General features: G+C 24.9%; 1 protein-coding gene across 1 annotated transcript; it reads left to right on the top strand.

Moving 5' to 3' along the window:
• The first annotated feature begins 864 nt into the window (after positions 1 to 864).
• Positions 865 to 4,264, top strand: LOC130954530 (uncharacterized). The gene is made up of 3 exons (XM_057881280.1): positions 865 to 2,120; positions 2,860 to 3,088; positions 3,788 to 4,264. The coding sequence occupies exons 1-3, from the start codon at positions 1,246 to 1,248 to the stop codon at positions 3,950 to 3,952; spliced, it is 1,269 nt and encodes a 422-aa protein (XP_057737263.1). The 5' UTR covers positions 865 to 1,245; the 3' UTR covers positions 3,953 to 4,264.
• Positions 4,265 to 13,282: the final 9,018 nt, after the last annotated feature.

Raw genomic sequence — 13,282 nt, 5'->3', positions numbered from 1 at the left:
TTTGATTCTAGTTTTCGTAAATAGGCTCAGTTTGACGAACCGGACTCGATTCATGAGAGAAGAAAGATAATAGTATAATATTATCATTATATTAGTATTAGAAGTTGCTTGAAAGATATTATAAGGTTACCTGGTCTGTTTTAGTTAAAAACAGGAAATCGGTTTAACCAGGTTTATGGTTTACTGGTGCAGCTTAGCACCAGCACTCTCTGATGACTTTAGCAATGCTAAGGGCTCATCATACATGTTTTATTCTCATAATAAATATGTTACTAGTTTCATTTATTCTAGTAGTTCAGAAAATAATTTTTAGAGATATTTTTAAATCACGTCTAAGTATTGTGTGAATTTTTTTTATTTTATAGATTTTTGATATCAATATAAAAAACAAAAAATATATATATAAAATTATTTTATATAAATTAAATATACTGATAAATATTTTATTTTAAAAATCTATTTTAGATATAAATATAAAAGATAAATATTTTTTATACATTCTAGAAGAATATACACAATACACTAGTTCTTTTTAAAAAGTAAAAGCAATTAAATTATACCAAAATTTAGTAGAAAAATTCTTTAACCCAATCAAAATAGTGCAAAATGGTGAAAACTTAGGTGAAGTCGACTTCACGTGAAGTTGATACCTGAGAGCCATTGGATAAAAATTTAGCCAAATCAATTAAATTATCTAATAACTTTCAGGTATCAACTTCACGTGAAGTCGACTTCATTTGAGTTTCTACCGGGCGAAATAGAATGGGTCGAACTAAATTTGCTATCACTATCCGCAATCCACGGTCACAAACCTCAAATAAAAGAGCAACCGGTCGATTTGCATCGTACGCCTTTCATGAAATCTGGAAACCTCCCCTTCCCACCACTCCAAACAAACGTAGCACACACTAAACAAAATACACTCATTGTAAACTGTGACACTTTTTATCCCTTTCGTCCCCCGCTTCGAATTCGAAGGGAGAAAGAAGAACCCCAAAAATTCTGTTAAACATAAAAAAAAAGGAACAAGATTGCGCCTTTTCTCCTTTTATCGCCCAACTTATACGCCCGAAAAGAGAAAGTACAAGTTCGGTTCGATTGGGTTCAGTTACTGTCTCCGCCAAGGTGTTCCGCCGCCTGAAATGTTTCCGGCACCACCGGAAAGAGACGCTGTCGTAACAATCTCTCGCTACAGGTAGCGACTTTGAACTGAAGATCCGAAAAGAAGAAACGTCGTCAAGAACGATGGAAACTCCGAAGAAGAGCCAAACCAAGCTGACCCGAACCCAATCCTCTCTTCTACGATGTTCTTCCCCAACCGCCCGATCCCCCATCCACAACGAACAGAACCTTCTAGAAGATGAAGAGAAGAATGACGGTAACAGCAAGAAAACGAAGATTAAGAGCAAGAGCAAGAAGAGCATCAAACCCGGTTCGAACCGGTTGATTTCTGGACCGGTTCTTGGCTTCTTTGGTGCATGCTTTCTCTCCTTCTACCTCTTCTACTTCCTCTCTTTCAGATTCTCCCAGGAGGTACCAACTTCGGAGAACGTTCTCCTCGCGCTGATCTTCGTGGCCGTTTTTCTCTACCTCATCTCAAAGAACAGAGCCCTGATCCACCAAACCGGTGCGGCTCTGAGAAGACTCAGTTTCTCCAGCGGCGGATCCGCTAGGCCGGTTCAGTGGTCTATCGGGGACTCAGAGGGGGAGCAAGAGAATCAAGAAGAGAAAAGTGCTGAGAAGGAAGGTGTTGAGTTCTTCAGCAACGGTGATTTCTACGAGGGGGAGTTCTCCGGCGGAGTAGGCGGAAGGAAGAGCAATGGTTTCGGTGTGTACCATTACTTTGTGGGTGGAAGGTATGAAGGGGAATGGGTTGATGGAAGGTATGAGGGGTTTGGGGTTGAAGGGTGGGCCCGGGGGAGCCGCTATAAAGGACAGTATAGGCATGGGTTGAGGCATGGGTTTGGGGTTTATAGGTTCTACGCTGGAGACTCCTATGCTGGGGAATGGTTTAATGGACAGAGCCATGGGATTGGAGTTCAAAGTTGTAATGATGGCAGCTCCTATGTTGGAGAGTTCAAGTTTGGTGTCAAGCATGGTCTTGGGTGTTACCATTTTAGGTGACTTTAATTTCTTTCGTTTTTTATTTATTTATTTGTTGATTACATTACACAGTTAAAATCTCGTGCATACTACTTGAATTGCTCACCACTAAACAACTCCCAGTGGCTTTCGTGTTTTTGCTTGATTCATTGAAAACTTGGTGCTGAGTTTGAAGAATTTGTGTTTTTTATTTTGCAATCCTTTTAGTGGATTTGATTTTAGTTGAATAATGAACAGACTCTTTGGGGTGTACAGTTTTTGATCCGTGATGATAGAACAGTGACTCTTTTTTGATGTTTTGTCGATTAAATCATTGGTGGGTTTGTCCCTGAGATTGGATTTCTTGGACATCCAGGTTTTCCTCGTGGCTCCATTTTAGTTAGATTTTTAGGTTTCATTTCTTTTTCTCCTTTTGAGCACATGGGAAGAGTTCTCTTTAGATTTTTAATTTTTAATCAAGACTTAGTTGGATGGGGTACCTAATGTTAGTTATTTTCATCCTTATGCAATTGAAATTATTCTATGCTTTGAAGACCCCAATTTGGATGTCCTATTTGCTGATTTTTTATTTTATATTATGCAAATATTGATTGATTTATATTTTCCTTGTTCAACGATATAAGTGATGATTTCTAAGTCATTGTTTATGCCCATTGACTATTTGACATAATAATAGTTTTATAGTATCAGTTGACCGTAACAGCTTTGGATTTAGTTACTTTGACATAATATTAAATAATTTACAACTTTGGGCAGGAATGGAGATAGATATGCAGGGGAGTATTTTGGAGACAAAATACATGGGTTTGGTGTGTACCACTTTGCCAATGGGCATTGTTATGAGGGAGCATGGCATGAAGGGCGTAGGCAAGGTTATGGGTTGTATACTTTCCGAAATGGCGACAAGAGATTTGGTGAATGGGATTCTGGCAACCTCAAGAACAATCTACCAACAATAACTGATGCTGTGCTTCGAGCTGTTCAGGTAATTGTCGGCTTAAAGCCTAAAATATGTTATTGTCCTACATGATTAGGAAAATACATTTGTATTAGGAATTTTCACACAAATAACTACGGTGGCCGTATGATTATCTACAGTGGAATCTTTCTTTGTTTCTTTTCTTTCTTTTTCTTTTTTTTTTTTCCTTTTTAGTTTTGGCTGCTTTGAATAGTGACAATGTCACCTCATTCTAACGCAATGTTTGGTTAACTTAGATCTGCTACTAAGTATAATTGGCCATTTTATTCATATTTCTTCCGATTTGTAATATGTCACTTTAGTCATTGATATGGTAATATGGTATCAATCAAGGAACTGAAAACCATACGGTTTTTTGGTGTAGAAAAAGTTATAGGTTAATGTTAACTGAAAAATATTGACCAAAATTCCTGTATTTAATAGTTATAATATTTTTCCCCCTTTTTTGTGTGTAAATTTGGTTAATTCTTAAATTAACTTAATTTTCACAATGATGGAGGTTGATAGTTTACCATTCAGTTATAATTTAATGTAGAAATTATACTAAAAATTCTTGTAATTAACTTTGTAGAAAAATGTGAAAAATTCACATAGATATAAATTTAACATGAGAACCAAATAAATTTGGCTGGATCTTTCCGAAATTCATTTGATGCTGTTTCTCGAGTCATAAGCGAATGTTAAATTATGGTGGTTGAAATGCAGGCTGCTAGGAAAACAGCAGAAGATGCTGTGAAAGTTGACCGAAAGGATGACCAGGTGAACAAAGCAGTAATTGCTGCCAACAGAGCTGCAACTGCTGCAAGAGTTGCTGCAGTCAAAGTCGTTCAGAACAGAATGGGTAGGAAATTTTGTGATACTCATCTCTAAGAAGTAAATAGAGTTTAGGGGTGTTAAAGCTTTTGTTTGGAAATTGTAAATTTTACTAATTGTTAAGTACATGAAAGGGTCACCCCGGTGAGCCAAAATGGCTCGTGGGAGGGTGAAGATGAAGAGTGTGTTTTAGATGTTTGTTTCACGAAAATGCAAACTTGTATATATAGGTCATGTAATATCAAATTATCAAATGATAAGTGAAAAGTCGAAAAAAAAAAAGAAGGAAATGTACTTTCTTGAAGAAAGTAATAGCAAGTGGTAAGTAAAGGTCTAAAACGTACAGAAAGGAGGATTATGCTTTGTTCAAAGAAATATTTTTGAGAGAGGAGAAAAGGAGGTATATTTTATATTAAATGTTATTCAGTCAATTAGATGCAATTCGGATTATTAGATAAACTAGTATATGTTCCCGTATTTTGTACGGAATAATACATAAAATTATATAAAAAAATTTATTAAAAATTAAATAATATATATAGTAATTATTATTATAAATATTTTATAAAGTTATAATTAAAATCAAAATTTCAAAATTTTTAATATTAAAATATTAAAAATAATTAGTATTTGTCTTAATTAATTTGAGTTTGTTAAGTGATCATCTCACTCGTTCGCCTAAACAACTATTAGGAATTAGAATCTCGCCTTGTGTATATAGCAATCCATTAGCTAGCGATAAACTCTTAATAAATGGAGTATCAATATATGGTTAGACTTAGCAGAAGTTCCCGAATATGCGGGTATCCGACCCGTCCATACTCGGATGGAGAGAGTAATAACTTGACCCCATTCGAGGCAGATTTTGTTCAGGACAGGGCATGGTCGGGTTTAGGGTGTACCCGCCCCGGATATATACATATAAACACTTTTTATGAATTAGGATTTTCCTCACATCACATATTCAGTGATTCATAGCTTTAGTCTATACTCTATAGCCATGCAAGATAAACTCAGTCATCCTCACTCAAAACCTGTCATCGTTGTTGTTGAGTCCATCGCCGCCTACCCCTTCACAACTCCCATCTTCTTCCTTCACAGTCAGGGACGGACCCACGTTTAATATACAATTTTTTTAAAAAAAATTAATACTTATATACATATATACCACTTATTATATTATATTTGTCTCAAAATAAAATATAAATAGTTCTTTTGTATTTTATGTTAAAAAATATTTTGTTAAACTTAACACATAATAATAATTAAATATTACTGAACAAAGTAGATATCACAATAATTATATTACTAATTGAAAAAAAATCAATTTAATCAGAGAAAATTTTTATTGAAAATAGACAATTAAAAATCATCAATGAATAAAAATAAATAAGATATAATACATTAAAGAATAATTTTGGTAGTATAAATAATAAAATTAAATTATTATATACAATTTTTACTTTTTACCTTATTATGATTAAAGTTAACATCTATTCTATTATATAAAAATCGGATGTCTGCACTTAATGATGGAGCTGATGTGGCATACTCCGGAAAGTGTTTCTCGATTTAATTATTTTGACTCATTCAATACAATTTATTACTATAACTTAATTATATCAGCTAATTGATTTGATTAGATATTTAAATATTAATATAATTTATTATAATATATATCACTTAATTAATTTTACTACATTAATTGTAATTTGTTATATTAGTTACTTAATTTATTCATTTATAAAGTCTGAAATAAAATAAATAATTTGTTGTTTATTCTAATTGAATTCATTAAATTTAATTATACATTATATACGAATTAATAATAATTTATAAATCACTCTAATTTATAATATTCAATAAAATAATTTATAAATCACTTTATATTATATATGTATTAACAAAATATTATATATGTCTTAATGTGTTAATTAAATATTATATACGCACAGAAAAATAAATACAAAGATAATTTATATAATATTGATAATATTATATTGGCATGGTATTTTTTTTGTTTTGTTTTGATATCATAAAATATTGATAATTATAATATTATTATATAGTATTATATAAACTTTCTAATATTAGTATAGAAAATTAGAAAATTATTCCTTATGACAATCATTCTTAGTGAAAAAGTGTATCCCTTATATAGTATTGATAATTATTGCTTAATTTAAAGTAATTGTATGTTGGTATCTTAAATTTATTTTTCAATAATGACCTAAATAGATAAATCTAATTGAATTGAATGATTATATAAAATATTTTATATTATTAATATAATAAAATTAAATTCATTTTTCGGTAAAAAATTTTATAGGTAATTTTATACAAGATTAAGTTATTTTTTATTTTTTTATTTATTTTGTCTGTGTTACTTTATTTAATTTTAAGTAGCGTCATATTTACAATTACCGCCAGTATGATATTTTATAAAATATGAAAATCAATTTGTTTTTATAATTTAAATATCAATGTTTGAGTTAATTTTAATTTAACTTTTTTTATTTAACGTTATCTTTCATTTAGATCTTAATTAATTTAAAATACAAAAATACTAATATATTTACTGTCTCTTTAAATAATAATAACTTTAATTTATTTACTTCTTTTTTTTCCTTTTATATTTTGTTTAGCAAAGATAATATATGAATTAGTATGGAGTTAAAAAATACTCTATGTGATGCATATTTGGCACTGATAAATTCATATGAAATAGAAGAGAAGAAAACAGAAAGCTAAAGAACACTGAGTTGAATGGTGTAAACAGATTCATTGAAGCCAAGTGTCTGTGTGTTCTCATGTCTCATCTCATTTTTTAAAGTTCAAATACATTTTAAATGTATGAATTTTAATTATATTTGTTTTTTTCCTCTTCAATAAATACTACAATCTCTTCCTATTTTTGCTATAGGTTTGTCTTTTATTTAAAAAAACACACAAAAAAATGTAAAAAAAAAAATCAAAGAAATTAAAACTGTTATTATATTTTAAAAAATTAAATGCTCTTTTAATTAAATATCTATGTAATTCTTATCTAGATATATAAATTGTATTTTAATATATTGAGTGATAAATAAAAAAAAATATATAATAGATAAGTTAAAATAACGAATAATGAGATATCTATATATTCTATTTATTCTATTATATAAAAAAAATTAGATTTTTTCACTTAATGATAAAGTTGACGTGAGATGTTTCTTAGAATGTTTTTTTATTTATTTCTTTTAACTCATTAAATACAATTCATTATGGTGAATTAATTATATCAACTAATTGAGATATTTAAGTATTACACAATTTAATATTATGTATATCAATTAATTAAATATAATTGTTGGAGTATAATTAGGATCAATTAGATCAATTAGCATTATTTAACATATCTAAATATTTATTATAGGATATTACGTCTTTATTATTTCGATTCTCTTAGCACCTATAAATACCCTTCTATATTGTATCATTTTACACAACTTGAATACACACAAACCTTTTCTCTATTGCTCTCTCTTACCCTTTCTAATAATAATAAATACAGTTTAATTTAGTTAGAAGTTCATTATTTTATAGTCTTCTATAAAATAATCTTTTTATCACTTTGGATATTTTAACTCTTTTTTTTCCTCTTTACATGTAATTTTGTTGTGCATTAATTTTGTTTATTTAATGATGAAATATACTCATGTTAATTCTATCATATAATAGTTTGTTTTTCTCCTATGTATTTTGATTTGTATAGTTACTATTAATCTTACTGTTTTCGATCTTACTATTTTCATTTTCTTGAATTGTTCTTTATTTTTTTATGACTTGATAATTTAAAAAAAAAGCAAAGAACAGAAGAAAAGATGGCCAAAGACGAAGGTTAGAAGCCTAAAGCAGCAACATCATTCCTCAACATTATTATTATTAATATAAACTTTATTATTTCTTTTCTAACATTCTTTAATATAAGCTTCGTTTCTTTTTCTTAATTATTATTAATACTTTTATTCTTTTCTTCTCTAATTATAAATCTCCTTATAATAATTTTTTGATTAGATATTTTTTTAGTCTAATAAATTTTTTTCTCTATTTTTTGTCAAAAATAATTTATATTAGAAAAAAAAAGATAAAAGTAAATTTTAAGTGTGACATTATATACTTTTTTAGATACAATAAATGAATAATAAAGTTGAAGTGAGTAAACAAAATTAATTATATAATAAGATACAAATTTTTAGAATTTCTAGCACAATTAACAAATTTTTAGTTTCAAAATAAATGTTTACTCTATTTTTTATCTTTTATTTAATTTTTTATCATTTTTTTAATTAATTATGATTGTAATAATTCATCATAAATTTGTGTTTTGTAAAAAAAATTTATCAATCATAAAATACAGAAGACTTAATCAAAAAATTTTAAAAATATTGATTAATCACAAAATAAAAAATTATAAATTGTGCTTTAATTATGTTGTAAAATATAAATTGGGACTATTTAAAATTAGTTTTTACCATTAATAATGTTAACTTCAATCATAATAAGGTAAAAAATAAAAATTGTATATAATAATTTAATTTTATTATTTATACTACCAACATTATTCTTTGATGTATTATATCCTATTTATTTTTATTCATTGATAATATTTAGTTTTCTATTTTCAATAAAAATTTGAATTGATTAAATAAATTATTTTTTAATTAGTAATATAATTATTATGATATTTACTTTGTTTAGTAATATGCTTTTTTTTTAATTTATTTAATCTGATTAATCATCTCTTTCTTATTTTATGCTAATTTAACTAATTAAAGTTAATAAATTTCATTTATTTTAATTCTTGTAACTTTTTATTATAATAATGTATTTCTATTAATGTATTAATATAATTTTAATATTTATATGTCATTAATAATAATAATCTCATTTTAAAGTGATGTTTTATTCTCAATATATATATATATATATATATATATATATATATATATATATATATATATAATATGTCTAATTGTAAAAAATTTACTATTTTTTATACGATTAAATTAGACATATTTATATTCAATTTATTTAATTATTTAATTAAAATTAATTATATTAAAAAATTATATTAAGATTATGGTAAATTAATTATATTATTATTAATTAATTATATTAAAAGATTAAGATTATGATAGATTATCATTATTCATGTTAAATCATTAAAAAATATAACTAAGAGCATCTCCAACGGGAAGGCAATTGGAGCCCGATTACTGTTGTGTCAGAGAAAAAGAAGAATTGGAGCGTTGGAGTGGGTTGAAAGTGAGTTCCCTGACTAATTTCAAGAAGAGGGAGTCTCTTTGAATAGGGACGCCAATCAACACTTGCCAAATGGCAAGTTATGTAAAAAATAAATAATTATATAAAATATTAATTAATTAAATAGCTATGTTAATTAATTAAATAGTTATATTAAATAATTAAATAATAAATAATTCAATAATAATGATAATAATTAATTATATGAAATACTGATATTTTTATTTAATTAATAATTTATATTAATTATTTAACAATACTTGTCGTCAACTATAGAGCTGAATTATGTTTTTCTTTGTATTAAGTAATTTTACAATTTAGTGTAATTTCGAATTATATATTGTGTATTATTGTTATATATGAATTTATTTAATATTAATATCTTTTAATAGTGAATTATTTTTAAATTTATAAATATAATTTATATAATTGAAAAAAATTAATTACATTAATTTTAAGTATTTTAATTAATTAATTAAATGGGACCACAATATGGACTAAAGTTAGTTTCTCCTGATGGAGAAGAGAGAGATGCTTTGAGTTCTTATTTACAGTTATGATGCAAAAGCTGATGTGAAGTTACTTTTTATGACAGATGGGCCATAAATAGGAATTGGGATGAGTTCCCTATTAGAGATGGTCTAAGAGCGTGGAAGCGTCTCTTCATTCGAGAGTATGATTGAGATCAGAGAGCTTGGCTCTTGTGGTTCTTTGATCTTCGTCAACCAAAACCTTCTGTATTTTTATAGGGCTAAATCACAATTTTATTGTGGGAAAAGAGCTACGAAGGCGAGTTTGATGTGTTGGAGACCAAAATTCTAAAGTCATTATTTATATTTGAGTGTGACACTCAATAAACCCTAAAACTAAAATTGTGACACTCATTAAACCAAAATTCTAAAGTCATTATTTATATTTGAATGTGACACTCATTATTTATATTTAATTTTTTAATAAAATTTTTAATATAATTTTATGTATTATCCCGTACAAGGTACGGGAACATATACTAGTTAATGGTAAAAAACTAATTTTAAATAGAGAAATTTGAATTTTACAACATAATTAAAGCACAATTCATAATTTTTATTTTGTGATTCATCAACATTTTTTAAATTTTTTGGTTATGTCTTCTATATTTTATGATTGATAAATTTTTTCTACAAAATACAAAGTATATAATTAATTAAAAAATCAAGAAAAAATTATAAAAAATCAAATAAAAGATAAAAAATACAGTAAACATTTATTTCGAAACTAAAAAAGATTTGTTAATTGTGCTAAAAATTCTAAAAATTTGTATCTTATTATATAATCAATTTTGTTACTCACTTTAATATTATTATTCATTTATTGTATCTAAAAAAAGTATATAATGTCACACTTATGTTAAAAAAGATAAAACTCTTTAAATACACGGTATAATATATAATTTAAGAACAATAAAATAAAAATATCTAAAATTTTATAATAGTATTTGAAATTTTCAATGACGATAATACAAAGTGTTTAAATCGATCAAATGAATTCAATAGTTATCGTTTGCACATCTTATTTAAATTTAAATTTTAAAATTTAATTTGTATTTTTTTCTAATATAAATTATTTTTGACAAAAAATAGAGAAAAAAAATTATTAGACTAAAAAAATATTTTATTAAAAAATTATTATAAAGAGATTTATAATTAGAGAAGAAAAGAATAAAAGTGTTAATAATAATTAAGAAAAATAAATGAAATTTGTATTAAAGAATGTTAGAAAAGAAATAATAAAGTTCATATTAATAATAATAATATTGAGGAATGATGTTGCTTCTTTAGGCTTCTAACCTTTGTTTTTGGCAATAATTTTTTCTTTTTTTGCTTTTTTTTTTTAAATTATCAAGTCATAAAAAAATAAAGAACAATTCAAAAAAACGAAAACAATAAGATCGAAAACAGTAAGATTAATAGTAACTATACAAATTAAAATACATAGGAGAAAAACAAACTATTATATAATAGAATTAATATGAGTATATTTCTTCAGCGTTAAATAAATAAAGTTAACGCACAATAAATTACATATAAAGAGAAAAAAAAAGAGTTAAAATATTCAAAGTGATAAAAAAATTATTTTATAGAAGACTATAAAATAATGAACTTCTAACTAAATTAAATTGTATTTATTATTATTAAAAAGGGTAAGAGAGAGCAGTAGAGAAAATGTTTGTGTGTATTCAAGTTGTGTAGAATGATACAATATAGAATGGTATTTATAGGTGCTAAGAGAATCGAAATAATAAAGATGTAATATCCTATAATAAATATTTAGATATGTTAAATAATGCTAATTGATCTAATTGATCCTAATTATACTCTAACAATTATATTCAATTAATTGATATACATAATATTAAATTGTGTGATACTTAAATATCTAATCAAATCAATTAGTTGATATAATTAATCCACCGTAATAAATTGTATTTAATGAGTTAAAAAGAAATAAAAACATTCTAAGAAGCATGCCACGTCAAATTTATCATTATTAAGTGCAAAAATTTGATTTTTATATGATAGAATAGATAGATAGATATATCATTATTTGTTATTTTAATTTATCTATTATATATATTTTTTATATTTACCACTCAATATATTAAAATACAATTTATATTTAGATAAGAATTACATAGATATTTAATTAAAAGAGTATTTTATTTTTTAAAATACAATAACAGTTTTAATTTCTTTTATTTTTCTTTTTACATTTTTTTTGTGTTTTTTAAATAAAAGACAAACCTATAGCAAAAATAAGAAGAGATGATAGTATTTATTGAAAAGAAAAATAATAAATATAATTAAAATTCGTACATTCAAAATGTGTTTGAACTTTGAAAAATGAGATAAGACTGTTGAGACATGAGAACACACAAACACTTGACTTCAATGAATCTGTTTACACCATTCAACTCAGTGTTATTTAGCTTTCTATTTTCTCCTCTTTTATTTCATATGAATTTATCAGTGCCAAACATGTATCATATATAGTATTTTTTAACTCCATCCTAATCTATATATTATCTTTGCTAAACAAAATATAAAAAGAAAAAAAGACAGCAAATAAATTAAAATTATTATTATCTAAAGAGAAAATAATAGATTAGTATTTTTGTATTTTAAATGAATTAAGATCTAAATGAAAGATAACGTTAATTTAAAAAAGTTAAATTAAAATTAACTCAAATATTGATATTTAAATTATAAAAAATTGATTTTCATATTTTATAAAATATTATACTCGCGGTAATTATAAATATGACGCTACTTGAAATTAAATAAAGTAACACAGATAAAATAAATAAAAAAATAAAAAATAACTTAATCTTGTATAAAATTTACCTATAAAATTCTGTACTCAAAAATAAATTTAATTTTAGTATATTAATAATATAAAATATTTTATATAATCATTCAATTCAATTAGATTTATCTATTTAGATTATTATTGAAAAATAAATTTAATATACCGACATACAATTATTTTAAATTAAGCAACAATTATCAATACTATATAAGAGACACACTATTTCATTAAGAGTGATTGCCATAAGGAATAATTTTTCAATTTTTTATACTAATATTGGAAAGTTTATATAATACTATATAATAATATTATCATTATCAATACTATAAAAAAATTACCATGCTAATATAATATTATCAATATTATATAAATCATCTTTGTATTTATTTTTCTATGCGTATATAATATTTAATTAACACATTAAGATATATATAATATTTCGTTAATACATATATAATATAAAGTGATTTACAAATTATTTTATTGAATATTATAAATTATAGTGATTTATAAATTATGATTAATTCGTATATAATGTATAATTAAATTTAGTGAATTCAATTAGAATAAATAACAAATTATTTATTTTATTTCAGACTTTATAAATGAATAAATTAATTAACTAATATAATAAATTACAATTAATGTAGTAAAATTAATTAAGTAATATATATTATAATAAATTATATTAATATTTAAATATCTAATCAAAGCAATTAGCTGATATAATTAAGT

This window comes from Arachis stenosperma, chromosome 10 (assembly GCF_014773155.1).
Source record: "Arachis stenosperma cultivar V10309 chromosome 10, arast.V10309.gnm1.PFL2, whole genome shotgun sequence".
Taxonomy (NCBI): domain Eukaryota; kingdom Viridiplantae; phylum Streptophyta; class Magnoliopsida; order Fabales; family Fabaceae; genus Arachis; species Arachis stenosperma.
Note: the sequence above shows the minus strand (reverse complement) of the source record. Positions and strands in the feature narration are given on the sequence as shown.

Coding starts and splice junctions, on each gene's coding strand:
- LOC130954530 (XM_057881280.1), top strand. CDS start 1,246: ATGGAAACTCCGAAGAAGAGCCAAACCAAGCTGACCCGAACCCAATCC. Junction 2,121..2,859: donor CTTGGGTGTTACCATTTTAG/GTGACTTTAATT, acceptor AACTTTGGGCAG/GAATGGAGATAGATATGCAG. Junction 3,089..3,787: donor CTGTGCTTCGAGCTGTTCAG/GTAATTGTCGGC, acceptor GTTGAAATGCAG/GCTGCTAGGAAAACAGCAGA.